Raw genomic sequence first — 19410 nt, forward strand, 5'->3', positions numbered from 1 at the left:
AAGGTGTATGAATTCGTGAATGGACGGAGAATAGTAGTCTACCTGGATGATGGATGTAATTATGACTTAGTGAGTGATAGATTGGTAAAATTACCCCATCTTAAACCAAAACCTATAAAAAACATGTCACTCTCAGGAGCTTTTAGGGGACATAATGAAGAAGACACATCCATAGTACGGAATATCCCTTTTTCGTATACAAAAATATAGAGATCGAAGGGATTTTCTAGTAGCTCCTTTACAAGACACTAACAAAATTCTAGGTAAACCATGGCGGTATGATTTTAACCGTGCTATTCATCCTCATACTCATCATTGTTGCTTTGTACATAAGGATGAAAACATAAGGATCATAGGGGATCGAGACGTGTATACAATTCCATTGATTACTCGTACCTAAGCGAAAAGATTGGTAAAAGGAGAGGTAGATTGTAATCTTGTGTATATCACGAGATCTTCATATCTCAAAAGAAGATCAAGAGAGAAACGAGTTCCTTAGAGCTTGCTCTAGCAGGTTTCTTTCTTACTTTATAGAAGTCTCTTTTTTGAAAAACAAAAAAAAAACAAGATGTGAAGTAGAAGCTGATGACGAAGCAGGAAGGGGAGCTGATGACGAAGCAAGAGGTGAGCTAATGACGAGGCTAGAAAGGAAGCAGGAAAGGAAGGGGAGCTGATGACGAAGCAGGAAGGTGAGTGATGACAAGCAGGAAGGTGAGCTGATGATGAGGCAAGAAGGGAAGCAGGAAAAGGAGGGAAGCTGATGTCGAAGCAAGAGGTGAGCTGATGACGAGGCTAGAAAGGAAGCAGGAAAGGAAGGGGAGCTGATGACAAAGTAGAAGTGAGATGATGAGAGGAAGGGGAGCTGAAGCAGGAAGGTGAGCTGATGATGAGGCTAGAAAGGAAGCAGGAAAGGAAGGGGAGCTGATGTCAAAGCAGGAGGTGAGCTGATGACGAGGCTAGAAAGGAAGCAGGAAAGGAAGGGGAGGTGATGACGGAGTAGAAGTGAGATGATGAGAGGAAGGGGAGCTGAAGCAGGAAGGTGAGCTGATGACGAGGCTAGAAAGAAAGCAGGAAAGGAAGGGGAGCTGATGACGAGGCAAGAAGGAAGTTGGCCAGGCGATAACGAGGAGGGGAGTCGATGTCGAGGTCCAAGAAGGAAAGCTGGCGAGGTGATAGTGAGAGGGGGAGCTGATGACGAGGTCTGCTGAGAAGGGGATTAGCAACCAGGGTGACTGCAAGGAGATGGAGTAAAGGAGAATGCAAGAGGGGGGAGATGGAGCTGGAAAAGATGGAACACAATGGAGAGGTGGCGCAAAGTGGAAGAAGAGAGGTGGCGTTAACATGGGGAGGTGACATAGGAGTGAACAAGGGTGACCTAGGAGTGGACAGGGGTGACTTAGAGGTGAACAAGCGTGACCTAGAGGTGAACAGGGGTGACAGAGAGGTGAACATGGGGAGGTGACATAGGAGTGAACAGGGGTGACCTGGAGGTGAACATAGGTGACAGAGAGGTGAACATGGGGAGGTGACATAGGAGTCAATAGGGGTGACCTAGGAGTGAACATGGGTGACCTAAAGGTGAACATGGGGAGGTGACATAGGAGTGAACAGGGGTGACCTAGAGGTGAACATGGGGAGGTGACCTAGGAGTGAACAGAGGTGACCTAGAGGTGAACATGGGTGACCTAGAGGTGAACATGGGTGACTTGGAGGTGAACATGGGTGACCTAGACGTAAACATGGAGAGGTGAAATAGGAGTGAACTGGGGTGACCTAGGAGTGAAAAGGGGTGACCTAGAGGTGAACATGGGGAGGTGACATAGGAGTGAACACGGGTGACCTAGAGGTGAACATGGGTGGAGAGGTGAACATGGGGAGGTGACCTAGGAGCGAACAGGGGTGGCTTGGCAGTGAACATGGGTGACCTAGAGGTGAACATGGGGAGGTGACATAGGAGTGAACATGGGTGACCTAGGAGTGAACACGGGTGACCTAGAGGTGAACATGGGTGACAGAGAGGTGAACATGGGGAGGTGATGTAGGAGTCCACAGGGGCGACTTGGAGGTGAACATGGGTGACCAAGAGGAGAACATGGGGAGGTGACATAGGAGTGAACAGGGGTGACCTAGGAGTGAACAAGGGTGACTTGGAGGTGAACATGGGTGACTTAGAGATGAACATGGGGAGGTGACATAGGAGTGAACAGGGTTGACCTAGGAGTGAACAGGGGTGACCTTGAGGTGAACATGGGTGACACAGAGGTGAACATGGGGAGGTGACCTAGGAGTGAACAAGGGTGACCTAGGAGTGAACATGGGTGACTTGGAGGTTAACATGGGTGACCTAGAGGTGAACATGGGGATGTGACCTAGGAGTGAACAGGGGTGACCTAGGAGTGAACAGGGGTGACCTAGAGGTGAACATGGGGAGGTGACATAGGAATGAACAGGGGTGACCTAGGAGTGAACAGGGGTGACCTAGAGGTGAACATGGGGAGGTGACATAGGAGTGAACAGGGGTGACGTAGGAGTGAACAGGGGTGACTTAGAGGTGAACATGGGTGACAGAGAGGTGAACATGGGGAGGTGACCTAGGAGTGAATAGGGGTGACTTGGAGGTGAACATGGGTGACCTAGAGGTGAACATGGGGAGGTGACACAGGAGTGAACAGGGGTGACCTAGGAGTGAACAGGGGTGACTTGGAGGTGAACATGGGTGACCCAGAGGTGAACATGGGGAGGTGACATAGGAGTGAACAGGGGTGACCTAGGAGTGAACAGGGGTGACCTAGAGGTGAACATGGGTGACAGAGAGGTGAACATGGGGAGGTGACCTAGGAGTGAATAGGGGTGACTTGGAGGTTAAAATGGGTGACCTAGATGTGAACATGGGGAGGTGCCATAGGAGTGAATAGGGGTGACCTAGGAGTGAACAGGGGTGAACTAGAGGTGAACATGGGTGATAGAGAGGTGAACATGGGGAGGTGACCTAGGAGTGATTCGCGGCGACCTAGGAGTGAACAGGGGTGACTTGGAGGTGAACATGGGTGACCTAGAGGTGAACATGGGGAGGTGACATAGGAGTGAATAGGGTCTTTTTCTTGGTGTGAGGCATCCATGTCGTGTGCCTCCATTGCTTCCATTGCTGCTTCATGGTCTTGTCTTTGAGTCACCCTGTTGGCCTCCCCACCACTTGGTCTGGTACTTGTGGTCATCATTCGCTGATACATGTGGGGATTAGACCAAAAGGCATCCGTTCATACATGAGATCAGCCAAACCAAGTGGTGGAGAGGCTTCCTGGCTCATCTCTTGCGCATTCCATGAAGTACCAAGATGGGCTTCAGGATCCTCTTCTGGACACAACTCCACCATGTTGATGGCTAAGGATCCCAGGGCCCCCATCGAATCCAAGATGACAGCTTCTTCCTCATCTGGTCCAGCATGTTCCAACAAGTACGTCAAGCTCTCACCATCATCTCATGCTGCTGTTACATAGGTTTCACCTTGGAAGGGTGAGTCCTCCACATAGGCCAGCTCTTCTTTCTATAGGGGCCAATCCCCAAGTGCCCATCGCTCCTCTTCCACCCCTTCTTCTTCAAAATCCTCTTCCCCAAGTTCCACAAGTCGGTGACGAGCCCTTCGAGTAACCATGTCTATTTCTAAGGATGTGGATCCCAAAGGCAGTCGAACTTCATCACTTGACCAATCTTGAATGGCCTTTGCTGAGCATAACCATGGTCTACCAAGAAGTAGAGGATAAGTCTGCTCACCCTCCATCATATTAAGTACAAGAAAATTGGACAGGAATGTAACTCCCCCAATCTTCATGTGAACACCTTTGACAGCCCCCATAGGCTTCACCTTGCGTTGATCCACCATGCATACTTGAAAATGTACGTCAGTTATCAATTTCAAACCCAGTTGTTGAAGAGTACCTCTCGGCATGATGTTCACTGCTGCCCCGCCATCCAAGAAGACATCTTTCAGCTCCACCCCATTGATCTCCACTGCGAGCTTGGGACTTTGTTCACATGTGAGGGCAGCATAGGCTGAGAAATTATCTATTGTTACTCCATCTTGAACTGTTACCGTCTCTGGTGTGGGCCCGCCCTGAACAGAATCCCTTTGGCGCCCTCTGGCATGCGATTAAAGAATGCAATAGTCTGATGCTTGATATGCAGAGACAATTGACAGAGTTGTCGTAAGGTGATATTGGGCCTGAAATCCATCAAGTCGTCCATCAAAGAATAAGGTTGGACAGTAGCAGTAGCCTTTTGTGCCTTCATCTGCCGAGCTTCTGGCCGAGGGTCGAAGCTCACGCGAGGGAGAGGAGGTGCCTCTGGATTCTCTATCAATATTTCCTGTGGTGACTCTCCCGTCACCCATTTCCCCTTTTCTTGGACACTACTAGGCTTCACCCCTTTTTCAGGTTGGAGAAGATGCAAGAGTTGGAGGGAGTCCCGATGGGGCTGTGATGAACCCCGACAACTCCTCCTGTGGAGGACCACAATGGGGAAGTCACTACTGATGTAGTCATAGAGGAAGTGTACCCAGATGGTAGCGCGTAAGTGGGGGGTCTCGGTGTTGCAGAGGGAAAGGGTGAGAAATGGAAGATGTGGAGGTGAAAGAGGATGGGAGAGCATTTGGGAAAGAGAGGGACGGAGTTGAAGTCATGGATGAGTAGGCAGAAGGGAAGGAAGGAGGTGGTGGAAAAGGCAACACCGGTGTGGATGGAAAGGGAGATGAAACCATCACGGCAGGTAAAGGCATGGCCGGAGCAAAAGTACCCCCCAATGGGATAGATGTAGAAGAAGGATTAGCTAGGAGCCCGGAGCTATGCATAACAGATGAGGTAGCAGCTTGTCCACAAGAGCTCGAGGCGGGAGCAGATGGAGTCACCACTCCGGTAGAAGAGGTGGTTGATGAAGACATCATTGCAGGAGGAGGGGGCTGCCTTGACCTTGATGAGTCCCTGAGGAGCCCTCGTCCTTAGTACCCTCTTCTTTCACTTCTTCTGCTTTGCACTTCTTCTCCGGAGTCCCGATCTGACCACTAGGGTTCCTGTTGATCCAAGTCAATGAGAGTGTCGATGAAGTTACTTGCTCTGGCTACTGCTCCAATGGGCGAGAGGCGAGTAAGACATGCCATAAGGGCCATTGGTGCGAGAAGCGAGTAAGACATGCCATAAGTGTCACTGATGGTACGTAGGCGAGTGCTAGTCGATGATGTCAACTATGTGCAAGCGGTAGATGGTGTCAACTATGTGCAAGCGGTACAAGTGCTGAAGTGATGTGAGCAAGAAGAAGACCAAAGCGGAACAACATCATAAAAGCCAACCCTCGACATGAACGGCAAAGAACTTCAACGACATGACACAAGTCCGTTGTACCAGGTGAAGGGAGAGGAGGGGAGGAGAACACAACGGAAAGAGATTTTAGAGTCGCGAGCAGAGATGGGGAGTAGCCTAATTCATTAGAAAGCAAGATGACTGATACACTCGGAGAAGATACGAGGCGAGCTCTTGTCTCTAGCCTCTCACTCCTTCACTCACGCCTCCCGTCCGTGCCAGAATATCCTTCCCCCTTTCCCCTTTCCCCCTCTTCACCTTCTCCTCCTCTGCTCCACCCCCCGTGGCCAATCTCCTCTCCTTCTTCCTATTGGACGTCTTCTTGCATCCTTAGCCATCCTTAGCCATTCCATCGTTTGTGGGCCGCTCTACCCTTGATGGCTTCTGCAACACTTCAGCCTGTTCTGGGTCAGTGAGTCCCGTGCTCCGTGTGTTCTCCTGTCTATTCCATGCGCTCCTGACACTAGTTGGTTGCGAGGGTTGGTGCACCACCTATACCTCTTAACTGTTGGATTGCTTCCCCTATGCACCAACGAGTACCGCCTGTGCGCCTGTGCACTCTGCTGGACTGCTTCCCCTGTGCACCAACAGGTGTACCCCGTGCACCATTGCACCAGCTGGACTGCTTCCCATGTGCACCAACAGGTGTATCCCGTGTACCATCGCGCCAGTTCTTCCCTCTGATCAACTTTGACCATGGTGGGTCGAGGTTGAGGTTTGGCACTCTTCAGTCATGTATTGCTTCCGTCATACCCAAGTCATGTCCAAGTCATGTCCAAGTCATGTCCATGTCAAGTCATGTCAAGTCTGTTCCAGATGTGGACATATGTGAACACGATGCAACTAGGTATGACCAAGGTCTAATAACTTGGCATGTTGCTGAGGTGACCATGATGTGACCCAAGTGTGACTCTTGGTGGGAGTCCCAGAGACTTTGAGTACAACAATCACCTACAGCCGCTCGAATCTCTTCCACTTTGCTGCTGAAATATCACACCCCCAAAACGGTGCCGCATACATGGTGGTCGGTCTCACTAGAGTGTCGAAAAGCCAACACTTCGTCTGTGGATCCTCGAAGTGTGCCTAAAAGCACTGTCGCTCTAGTCAGGCCAAGGCACCATGCCCTCGTGTGAGTCGTGCTCTGGCTGCGTGGGTCATCGTGAAAACTGGCCCTGTGAAAACTGCACCCAAGTATGTGTAGGAGTGAACAATCTCCACTGGCTGACTCTGGTATGTAAAGCTACGTCAGTGAAGTATTGTGTAGGAGGTGTTGAAGATCATGACCTTGGTTTTCCCAAGGCTAACCATCAGGTCTCTCTCTCTACAGAACACCTCTAGGGCATCTAGATGTCTCTGTAGTCCCTTTGCCGAAGATGACAGGAGGACTACGTCATCCGCTTATAGTAAAATCTGTATCATCAAGTCCGCTAGTGGTGCTCCCTCGCCTCCTAGGCAGTCTATGAAAGATGTAATCTCATCAATGTAGAGCCCGAAGAGAGTCGGTGAGAGAGGGCACCTCTGCTTTACTCCGATCGTGCTCTCAATCCAGTTTGATAGGCTTCCTGGGGCACGAACTCTCCCTCTAACGGACTCGTATAGGCTCACCAATCCCCACAGAACCTATGGAATTTGCATATCCTATAGTCTCTTGATCATGCGGGATCGCGGGACAGTGTCGAAGGCCTTCCGAAAGTCTACAAAACAAGCGTAGACTTTATGGTGTCTCGACCTCATTTCCTCAATGATAGCCCTCAAGGTGAAGATGTGGTCTAAAGTGGAGTGCTGTATCCAGAAGCCTGCCTGCCCTAGAGCACGTTGCCCATGTGCCTCTGTATGGCTGCTGATATCCCTCTCCAGTATCGATCCATAGATCTTGGCCAGCATGTGGCCCATCATGAGAGTGCGATAGTTCTCAGTATCCATGGGGCTACCTGCCTTGTGTATCGGTACTATGGTGGTAGTATTGTGGGAAGCCGCGACATAAGGTGTGGTTGAACATTTGTGCTAGTACCGGAGCCAAGACCTCCTGTCCATGATCAAAGTGCTCAGTCCGTAGTCCCTCATGGTCCTGTGCTCTCTGGTTATGAAGTCGGCTGAGTGCAGCCCGCACATTCTGTGTAGTGAACAAGTGGCAAGTGGTGGGCTGGGGCATAGTGGACATATCAAGTGGTGCCTGCATCGGGACATCATAAAGAGAGCATGCATAAGTGTGCCAAACACCTGGGTCTATGATGGGTATAGGTGGCTTCCCCTCCGATAGAAGCCCCCATCCAATGGTGGGATCCCCCCCTCGAAATGAACTGATCACCTCGTCCATTCTATGGATGAGGAAGGCCCGTCACTTATGACGTGTCAATTGCCATGAAATCCGCTGTGCCTCGGGTGATGTCAAGTGGCCAAGGGCTCACTCGCATGTGAGGTGAGCTCTCATCTCTCTGCACTCATCACATACCAGGGATTCTTGGCATCTTCCCTAGTGAGGCACGTGCAAATCGAGTCGTGGGGAAATACTTGATAGCTGCATCCATGACTACTGTGGAAAGGGTGTCTGAGGCGTGAGCGAGGTCTACAACATCTCCAAGTAGTAGGGCTGGAAGTCCCTTCGCCAAGTTGCTCACATAGATGGGGTCCAGGGCGCAATCAAAGTGAACCTGTACACGAGTGAGCGCGGGGGGGGCCCCTCTCTTTGGCTGGCGTAGTGGTAGAGATACAAAAGGATAGGTACGAGTGATCAGCCCCGAGTGGGGGAGGGGGCACAATGAAGTCATATATCCATGAGGTAAAGGCCAAGGGACCCAAGAGGTAGTCCACTATGCTTGTCCCTCCGCCATGTGGGAAACAAGTGAGACCACCGGATGATGGCCATCTCTGTAGACCATTATAAATAATCAAATCATGAACAGCCCCTAGCTCAAGTAGATGTCATCCATACTCTTTCACCTATGGTGCATTTGCGGAATGTCTCACTATCTCGAGCTCAGCTACATCTAGTTCTGGTACTATGAGGGAATCCGATGCAAAGTCCATTAGGCCCATCTGCCTGTTCCCTGTGCGTGCATTGAAGCGAGAAAGAAGAAGGGTGTCCCCCTGCCTGGAGAATTTGGTGATATCATCCTGAATCCACTCATATGGACTGTGCCCTTTTGTGGTGACCTCACGTGCATACGATGAGGTATCTAGAGGGAAATAGCACACTGCTATAAGAATCGGTCGTGCGTCTGGTAGCTGGACTCATATCCACATGTGTCGCGCATGCTCCTCTCTCCGTGTCACTGATATGAGCGGTCTCATGTGTGATCTACAAAGGATAGCCACTCCTCCCAAACCCCGCACACCAATGTCTCTCCTTGTCTCCTTTCTATTAGATGACTCCCATGTATATCCTGTCACGGTGGGCAATCCTCTCTCGGGGCTCTCATGTGTCTCACTGTAGAAGACCATATCTCTGTCAGTATATGTCTCCGAGAAACCACCTGGATCAGACCAGAGTGTGCCATGGCAATTCTACACTGCAATTCTCAGTCCACTTTGTCCACTTTGTGTCCCTCTGGTCCGGCACCATCATAATTCTAAACGCCTTGCACACTTCGTGAGAAGGTGAACCATGAGATGTGACAACCCCCTCACCCTTAGATTATGACAACCCTCTTAAAGCCCCTCTCATGTTACTCTTCTATGATCATAGCATTCTTTTAAGGCCCTTGCATAATTCCCATAATAAGAGAACCCAAAACAAGTGCTATGGCTTTGCCTTTGGCATGCCAAAAATGAGACATTCATACAATTGTACTGGCCTATAATTTTCCTGGAAGACCAGGTGATATCATGTAAAATTCTTTGGCCCTATTCCTGATTCTTGAATGCATGAGAACCTTCAATTATGCAGGTTTTCTCCATGACATACCCCTGAATACAGGAGATGTACCCGGAGATGTCCATAATCCTTGATTTAACCAAGTAAGATCTAATCTTCATACATGTTCCAGAATAGAATCAGACCATGCATTGGAATGAGTAATGCGTTTTTAATTCTTGCTTTACTGATTGAGGACCACTGCTACAGCCTTGCCCCTCCTCTTTTGCTAAGTTAATTGACCACATCCCCAATGCTTGGAGCTACACCAGTTGTGAACTGCTGTCCTTCTACAGCTGAATTTTGGTATGTTGTTTTGATGAAGGGGGATCCGTTAAACGAAGATACCTATATTGGACCTGTCATTGCTGAATCAGAAGCAAAGCGCATTGAGTCATGGGTTGACAAAGCTGTTTCAAATGGAGCCAGGTAAGAGCTTTTGAAGTCATTGGAAAAACCTTTGCAATTCTTTTTGGGAAACTTATTGAATAGGTCATTAATCATGGCTTGCCCTTGTGCAGAGTTTTAGCTGGTGGAAAAAGAGAAGGTGCATTTTATGATGCGACAATCTTGGAGGATGTTCATCCGGATATGGAGGTGAGAACACAGATTTCATGCATGCCTGCATAGTCATGACAAACAAAAGGTCTAGGAGATTGACCAAATTCACTGAAAGCAAGGATCAGGGAAAGCTAGTTTTAACTAAACTAAGATACTGCCTCTTGGAAATTGAGAAAGCTTATGATAGAGTAGTTTGAGGGTTCTTGGAGAGTATGCTGGTGCATTTTGGTTTCTCTGATTCATCAATCAAAGTGGTGTCCTTTGTTACAAATAGGCCCACAATGAGGTTCTTATCAGGGGTGCCAGAGGAGAGGATTTCAAATTACCATATCCATCTACGAGGGATGCCCACCTGCTTCCATGTTATATTTATTTGTTGTAGAGGCTATGAGTCTCTAACTCAGATCTCAGGCAGACATCCTTAGTTTGAGACCCTCTCTTAGATCAATGGGGAGCTATTAGATAGTGAACTTGCAAATGGTATGATAGTTTACTTGGATGCTTTTCCTTAGACTCTTACAACATTCAAGGCAGCTTTGTATCTGTTTTCCCTTGCAACAGGGGCATAGATTAATTGGAATAAATACAATGGCTTTTGATTTATTGATGAGGACTCTCTTGACTAGAGTTTGGAATCTCATAGTTACTAGGGGATGAGAACATTCCAAGAACGTCTGATGTTGGGACGGGAATGTTTTGGGTTTGGGGAAATGTGGACCCAGGATGAGAACACGACCTCATATGATATGCCATCAAATCGCATGGAAATATACCAGAATATGAAAAAAAAATTTACAGATCTAACTTTCAATTTCATCGTTAAACTTTTTTTTTTTTTTTTTGGGCAAAAAAAAGACTTCTATTAAGTATTAAAGAAAACCGTTAGAGCAAGCTCCATGCGGGAATACGGGATACACCATGCAATGCATGAAAAGCTCAAGAGCCAAAAAGAAGGGATTGGGGCTGATAGTGCCATCTCAATACGGTAGCAACCTCCGAGAAAAAGGGAGAACCCCTCCAAACTCAGAGAAATACAGTCCTCCTAGAAGAGGCTGCCCGTGAAGTGCCCTACATGCTAGCCCATATGGCTATCAAAGTGTAAACCGTGTCACTCCAAATACCAGTGAACACCTGTGATGGGTGTATCTGGGTGTCATCCAAGGCCTCTGTGCATCTGGCTCTCCAAATGTGCCAAGAGGAAATGCTAGCCAAAATCTCCCAAGAGGTGTCCTTTGAAACATGTGAAGCTCTGAAAGGAGTATGTGGTACATCCTAAAGAGAGTAGGGCTCTATCTCCTGTCGGTAGATCGAGAGTGCCCAAGAAGAAGGCTCACCTTCATAAAACACCTGGGACCCAGTAAGGGATAACCATGCGACCGAGCCCCAAGTCATGAAGAAAGGGGAAGTATGAAAAATGCTAAGTATCCGAGCAACTCCTTTCCAAACAATTCTCGCTTGATTGAGGCAATGTCACACTGACTCCTCTGCAAAATGACAATGAGGGCAAGTGGGATCAGCCCCAAATCGTGATCTCCGCAGGTTTACTGCAATCCCTCCATGAATAGAAAGCCAAAAGAAAAGAGTGATCTTTCTATGTCTGAGGGATTTCTAGAGCCTCCTCCAAAAATTCCTACGCAAATCTGCGGTGATGAAGAAGCTATCCCAATGGGGGGCTCTAGAGGGAATCCAACCTCTACTGCTCAGCTGAAATCTCCTAACATTACCAACCGTGAAATGAAAGAAGGGAATCCCCCTCTCTCGGTGCCCATGATCTATCCACTCCCACTCTCCTGAGTTCCACTGCAAGCACTTAATAGGTGCACCTCCATATAATCACAACCTCGAGGATCCCAGGGCCAAGAGCAGAGGGTCAGGGTCTAAGTACCACTGCAAGCCTGCTCCGTGGTCCACAAAACTAGCAATCCTGACAGGCTGAAAGGCAACCTCTAGAAGAATATCATCCGTGGATCTAGAGAGTATACCTCCATCCCCAACGTCAAAGACCAAAGCATCTTCCCCGAAACCTCGAAGAGCGATCACCTATAGAGGAACTGCTGTCCTCGAAAAAGCTCCCATCCAAGTGGTGGAAGTAATAGGCACCTCAACTGTCCATTCCACCGGGATGGCTGCATCTATCTGTTGAATCCTGCGTGCTACCCCTCTGAGGTGACTCACGGATTGTAGTCTCTGATCCTCAAGTAGCTTGATAAAAGCCTTCCAAGTGCCTACTATGTAGGTGGGGCCTCTCTCCCATCCAGACCACTGCATATAATGGGAAGTGCCCAGAGGTCTACCATGCTCATCAAGTATACTATCGTTCCAAATGATCGGCTGCCTATCAATCTCTTCGAGGGTAGAGGGCGGAACCCTTCGAAGAGTGTTCTTGAAGTTCCCCCAAGCTTTGAGGATGGCAATCATGAGAGGAGAGGTGAGAGACCTGAGAGAGGTAGAAGAAAAAATCCAGTGAGGGTTGTCCACCCAATTATCTCCTAAGGTAGGTGTGCAAGCTTGAATGCGTCCAAAAAAGAAATCCTTCCAAGGTTCTTGCCCAGGCATGAGTCCCCTCACCACCACCTTACAAAGCAATGCCCTGCACTGCAAGTCCGGGTCAATTATATTAAGTCCCGCTTCCCATGTAGGGAGAATAATGGTCTCCCAGGCCACCCTCGCTGCAACATCTGTCGTGCCATCAAGTCCACTCCAAAGAAAATTCCTGATTGGTCTAATGATCTGAGTGATGCAATCCCTAGACCGGCACCAGCAAGAACACGCAAACCAGGCGGTGGCCAAGAGAACCTGGTTCACTACCACAACTCTAGAGGCAAGGTGGAGTTTGGCTGAGCTCCAAAAAAGGAGCTTTTTCCTTATACTTTCTAATACTGGGGCAAACTGCTGTGCTGGAGAGATGCCCAATCCTACCTGGCATCCCAAATATCTGACAGGAACACCCCTCTGAATCCAAGAAAAGCCAATGTCAACTCCCCAGCCTAGAGTGTCCTCATCATTGATCCAAAAGCCAAAGGATTTATGCCAATTGATGTGTGCCCCTGTAGCTGAGCAAAAAATATCCAAGGCTGTTCGTAAAGAATCAAGTGACTGCGAAGAGGCCTCAATAAAAATAGCAGTGTTATCAGCCAACTCATAGTCAAGAAGCTCCTGCTCCTATCTCAAGGGCAATCTCAACCCATAAAGCTCAGCCTGAGATCTAAGGAAGATACTCATAGCTTCTGCCACAAAGAGAAAGAGGAACGGGGCTAAAGGGCATCCCTGACGAACTGATCTGGAAATCTGAAATCTGTCACCCCTTACCCCTCCAATCAAAACCTGGCTGTGGGCTGATCTGTAAAGGGATGCCACCCCTCTAATCCATGCATCTGAAAATCCAAACCATAGAAGAGTGCCCTCAAGAAAACCCCAATCTACTCTGTCATAGGCTTTCTCAAAGTCCAGGAGTAGAACTGCTAGCCTCTAACTGCTCTGCATAGCCCACTCTGTGGCTTCCCAAATGCATGTGTGCACGTACATTACATATTTACAAAACACACACATAAATAAATATGTTCAATTGTGTGCATATATAAGTAGATATGTATATGTCTTTGTGCAAATGCATGTGTGTGTGCGCGACGATTAAGTTGATTTGCCTTTTGTGAGATAAATGGCGGAAACGTTTGAGACAGATTTGGCATTCTAAGATTCCTCTCCGTCAACATGTTTTCTTGTCAAGAGCTTTGTTGGGTGTTCTTTCTCATGGACAGCTCTTGGCACGATGACATATTGCTTCCTCTATTTGTCACAGATGTCTGGCTCCGAAAGAGACTGTGCCTCATCTCTTTTGGCATTGTCCTTCCTCTCGTGCTTTCTTGGACTTCCCTGGGCATATTTTGAGAGCTCGGTTTCCTCAGATTGCTTTTGGCAAGTTCTTTTGGCTTTTTGGTGTACATCCACCCAAACATCATGTGAAGGAGAGGATGGGTGACAAAGATTCCATGAGCTCCATAATGACGAGTAAAGGCATCTATCATCACTCAATCGTGAGTTCCACCATCAATTCTATAGGTTGACCACAATGATAAGGGAAGCTTAGACCACTCCAATAGCTCATGGATGATCACCCGAAGAGCTTGATGATGCTCTACTAGACTGTGGGAGGTTGTGTGGACTGCCATCTGTTAGTCAAGAGTGAAGGAGTGCAATTGATTTGAAGTAGTAACTTTTCTACTTATATCAAGGGATTGTGGTCATCACAGGAGCCCTAGAAGTTGGTCTTTAGCCCTGTCAATGATCTATGCTCCTCATAGTATAGGCCATGAACATAAGAGAAGTTGAGTTTGCTTTGGGAGTTTTTGTTTATTTCAGAAGGTGGTGGTTTTGAGCATACAAGGCAGTTGATCATTTGATGACTGAGAAGCCAGGAGTAGCAGGGACTAGTGCTTGCAGTCATTTTCTGACCAAAGAGTCTTCCAGATCAGGGATCTAAGTAGAAAAATGTTTTTGGTGTTTGAGATGAATCATAGAGTGGAGGCTATTATTGTACCACGACATGTGCAGTATGAAGTAATATACAATGAGGTTACAGAGGAGCGGTGGATTCTTATTCCACACATAACAGATGAGGTAGCTGCAGGATTGGAGTTTCCCAGGAGCCAGTGGCCGACAGATCTGTTTTATGAGATAGATATGATACCAGAATATGAATTTTTCTAAGACTAGATTGTAGATATCATATCGGAGAGATTTGAATGTGGGGTTTGATTCAATAGATATTTTTGTGGAAGGAGATAGAGTGATACCAGTAGAGGAGTTACTGGAGGAAATGAAAAAAACAAAAAATGTATTTTTGTTTAGAGGTAGAATCACAGTATGATACAATGTGCTTCAGCTAGAACTTTCAGTTTGAAGAAATCCTCAACTTTGAAGCACAAGGTGTGTGGCACCTGCTGTTGTATGTAAATGATGAAGAGTGGCAGGGTGTTGTGTTACCAGCAATGGAAGACCTCCCAGAAGAAATTCTCTGGATGAGTCTTTGTACAGATGTTGAGTTTGATTAGTGGATATAAATACCAAAAAAACAGGAAACTATATATTCATGTACTTGATCTTGGAATTGGGTCTGTCTGTGCAGAGCATTGAATTTGGTAATGATGTACATGTAGAAGTTTTATACTCTGAATGGATTAATCTACCATTACCATCAGCAAGACCTCTTTTGGATGATGTATTTTGCTTTGAACTTGTGCGGGATGAAGACCTCCAGGGTTGAGAGAGTATATGGTGTCTGGTGTTTTGGGGAAGGGGTGAGCATATGGAAGAGATTGCAGTAGTTATAAAGGCAATATAGTGCTCTATCTTTTTTGCAATCAACGTGTGTGCACGCCCACTTTTTGTGTGTGGAATCTTTGAGTCATTATATTACAAAAAAAAGCTATCCCAAAAAGGGAGAGCTATAATACATCAAGAGAAAATCTCACTGTAGGCCAAATATACATCATGATCAAAGACACAAGATTGCAAGCAATCAAAAAACGATTGCTGCAAAGAGTGTCTGAAGAAAGAGAAAGTGGAAAAAACAGGATCAAGCAAAAAGCCCATACTCCTCACACACAAGCCGAATTCTCCCACAGACTCTTAACTCACGTATTTTCTCCTCCTCTTCTAACCATTGTTGTCCAGAGAGTATCACGGTGCCTTCTCCTTCACGAGTGCCTAATATCCGAAGTCTCCTCTAACCAAGAACCTTCAACCAGCAGAAAATGATACCACAGCCCTGCCTCAATCTTTCTCTAAGCAATAGCTCATAACCAGTTATGTACAAGCCACACGGAAGACACCTGAAGCAACAGCCTCAGCCTCTTTATCTCGCAAGCCCAAGCCCACACAGTTTGCTCTTCACCTTTCTATGATGAGCGCTGCTTTCAGTTTCTCCTACTTATGGAGTACCCCTCCTATTGTAACGACGCCACTCTGATCTGCCTCTACAACAAGAACCACTAGTTTCAGTTATGCCTTAGCCTTGACCCTGGCATTGGGGTACTAGTGGTGCACTAGAACTGGATGCAAGCAGAGGCCAAGTGTTGGCTCTGGTAATGGAAAAATGCAAGAAGAACAGTATAAGGGTGCGCCCTTGTTGTAAAGCAATTTCCATACTCAGAAGAATTAAATAAATACTGAAAGGGGCACCAAGGCATTTGGGGCCAGTGGATGTCTCATGTGATGTTTCATTGAGCAGGGGCATTCTAGCCTCCATTTAGTTATTTTCAGTATATGTCAAAGTGTTTTTCAGTGGCAGTTAATTAATGGAAGTGATTGGGAATGATGCGATGTGGATGTAGAAAGTGTGAATGCTAAGATAGTTACGGTTTACTGCCCTTTAGTCAACTGAAGGCTGGTTTCAGTGGGACGACGGGGATTAGAGAGGGATGCCTTGGTTTTGATGTTTACTCTGGGGGCTGGCTTTCTAGATCTATGAATGATATTCTTATGCATATTGCATTTCCACCTGTTAGAGTTGTAGGATGTGTGGAAAAATGTTTTCCACATGATAGGCTGATTGTATACTTGATGAGCATGGTAGGCAGATTGGTTTGTCTCATTATATGCAGTGGTCCAAGTGGGAGAGAGGCCCTGCCTCTTTTGTGCGTTCTTGGAGAGCCTTCAAAAGTCTTCTAGAAGCTTATCAATAGCAATTGATCGGTCACCTCAAAGGAAGTGCAAGAAGGATACTTTAGATAGATGAGTCCTTACCCCAGGATTGGGTGGTTACAGATGACAGGCCTGTGGTTTTTTCACTTTGGATGGGGGCTTTTTCGAGGTTGGGTAATGCTCTTTAGGTCATTGCTTTCTTGGGGGCACATGAGGATGCCTTGGTCTTTGATGTACAATCAGGTGGCAAGCTGTCTATATCCTCAGATGATATTCTTTTGGGCATGCCTTTTCATCCTATCAGGATCATAGGCTACGTGGAACAGGGCAAGGACTTTGCTTGGCATATAGATCCGAGCCCTCGTCTCTCTATTTCGGGTTCATAGAGGTTGTGGCTCTATGAAGGAGTCCCCATAAAGTATCTTTAGTGGGACCACGGAGAGTGGGAATGGATTGCTGCAAGGAACCAAGAGAGGAGTCTTCCACGGTCAGTTATGCAAGAAGGTTCCAGATCAATTGTAGAGGTTGGAGACCTTCCAGAGCCCCTCATTGAAGGGTTATCAGGTATCAACTGATTTGCAGAGTCTTTTGGACAAGGCTCTGGAAATCCTGAAGATATAGAAAGATTACTTTATCTTTTTGTCTTTCTGTACATGGAGGGATTGCAGTGAATGAGTGGAGATCTAGGTTTGGGGCAGACTCCACGTGTCCCAGGTGCTCCTCTGCAGAGGAGTCGGTTCATCATTGCTTATGGGACTGCAGACATGTGAGAGTCATTTGGATAGCGGTAGCCAGGGTTCTCAACACTCTCTCTCCCTCTCATTTCTTCATGACTTGGGGATCAAAGACTTGGCTCTCTTTGTCAGGACCTCAAATTTTCTATGAGTGGCATGAGCTTCATGAGCCATCTCCATTCAACTACACCTAGTTGAGCCTTGCTTTTGGGAGGATGTGCCTATCTCTCGATATAGACCAATACATCCTAATGTGGATTCTGCTTGGGAGATACTGGCTAGTATTTCTGCTTCGCAGATCTAGAGGTCAGATGCACAGAGACCTTAGATGGATCACAGGTCCACCGTCTCATACTTTGGTCAGTATTTGGGCTGATACTATTCACACTCTGATGGCCATTTGGGCGAGCATGCAGGGGTGCTCCCAGGGAGCATCTGCCAAGAGGATTATATTCCTTACGGAATGGAGGGGCTCACTCTTTTTCTCAGAGACTGCATGAGGGTTGAGGTGGCATTTTCAGCCTCAACCTTGGTTTCTCTCCAACTCATTTTGAGTTTCTACTTACTCTTCTAGAGTGTTTTTTCTCATGCCCAGCGTGATGTATTTCTACAACGAGCTTGCTCATGCGGGTTTTTTTCATACTTAATAGAAGTCTCTTTCATGGGAATAAAATGTTTTTGGATTTCAGGATGGTACTTGGGTTCATGGAGACTTAGGCTTTATGGAGGTGTGACCATAAAGTATTTGCGTTGGGAGGTGTGCCCATAAAGTATTTGCATCGGGACCCTGGGGAGTGGGAATGGATTGATGTAGGGCACCGAGCCTCCCCTTCTTTTGATACACGATTAGTAATGCCAGGAGGTTCTAGCTTAGCCTTAGAGACTAGAAGCCCATTGGGAAAGTTTTCAGATTTTTGTTGATCTACATAAATCCTTTTGGAAGAGGCTCTGGAAATCCCTCACGAATAGAAAACCACTCTTTCCTTTTGGCTCTCTATTCATGGAGGGATTGCATTGAACCAGTGGAAGTTGAGATTTGGGGCACATTCCACTTGTCCTCGTTGCCTTTCTACTGATGAGTCTATTCTACATTGTCTTTGGGACTCCAGATAGGCGAGGATCATTTGGAAGGGGATTGCTAGACTTTTGAGTACCTTTATGCGCTCTCCTTTCTGCATGACCCCTAGGGATTAGTAGAATGATTCTCTCTTTCAGGGCCTCGGGTATTTCATGAGAGACATGACCTCTTCTTGGGTTCTCTCGATTTGATGACATGTGGTTGAGTCATGTCCTTTGTACGATGTTCCTAGCTCTTTGTACAGACCTTCACATGCATCTGTGGATACTTCGTGGAGGATTATGGCAACCATAGAAGACACATTGGCTAGTATCTAGATAGACACGGTACACACTTTGATAGCCATTTGGGAGACTATGCACGGTCCTCACGGGCTGCCTCTACCAGGAGGCATGTTTTCTTGAGGGAGTGGAGCGGCTCCCCCCTTTCTTCTCAGAATCCTCCATAGGGTTGAGGTGGCACTATCAGCCTCAATCTTAGTTGTTTCCTAGCTCTTTTACTACAGGATCTTGATTTTATTTGGTTTTCTCATGCATCGCATGATATACTTCTCCCTTGAGCTTTGCTTGTTATCTTGTTTTTCATGCTATGCATGTTGTACTCTTGCCATGAGCATTTTCTCTCGGAGCTTTTTTTCCTACTTAATAGAAGTCTTTTCATTGGAGAAGGAAAAAGAGAGAGTGAGATCTGCTTTATTTTTTACATATTCACCGTTACGGTCTTAACGGCACTTCCACTCTATAGATTGGTTACGACAACCTCATTTCTTTTTGGCATGATTTTGTACGAGGTCTTTCACAAGATCTTATCTCGACTCTACATATTTTGTATGTACATAAAAGTTCATTTTTTTGGAAACAACAAGAAGAAAAACAGTGATTCTAAAGGTGTCATGCAAGGAATATGCAACTAGTTCAAGATATAAATATCCATCGATTGCTTTGACTTCATTGGCTTGTAAATAGATTTCAATGCGTTCTTAGCATGTTTTGTTTTTTGGAACAGATTCATTGTGAGGAGGTTTTTGGTCCCGTCATGGAGCTCATTCGGTTTGAAGACTTTAAGAAAGCAATTGCTGAAGTAAACAAGTCCAAATTTGGGTTGCAGGCAAGTATCTATTGTTTCAAACTCCTTTGTCCCTCTAGAGTGTTTTTTCTGGATAGATTGAGACTATATCCATTGTACCCTTTGAAA

At 46.8% G+C, this 19410-nt stretch overlaps 1 protein-coding gene across 1 annotated transcript in view; it reads left to right on the forward strand.

The window, feature by feature from the left end:
* LOC147891993 (uncharacterized) overlaps nucleotides 1-19410 on the forward strand; it is a 341384-nt gene that overhangs the window by 247232 nt on the left and 74742 nt on the right. The window contains exons 26-28 of the mRNA XM_087388335.1: nucleotides 9527-9630; nucleotides 9723-9798; nucleotides 19222-19323. Of these exons, the coding sequence (XP_087244461.1) occupies nucleotides 9527-9630; nucleotides 9723-9798; nucleotides 19222-19323 (282 nt within the window). The remainder of the gene's footprint in view (nucleotides 1-9526; nucleotides 9631-9722; nucleotides 9799-19221; nucleotides 19324-19410) is intronic.

The sequence above is a fragment of the Dipteris shenzhenensis genome, chromosome 17 (genome assembly GCF_047967505.1).
Source record: "Dipteris shenzhenensis isolate YYH24624 ecotype China chromosome 17, Dip_SZ_1.0, whole genome shotgun sequence".
Lineage (NCBI taxonomy): Eukaryota > Viridiplantae > Streptophyta > Polypodiopsida > Gleicheniales > Dipteridaceae > Dipteris > Dipteris shenzhenensis.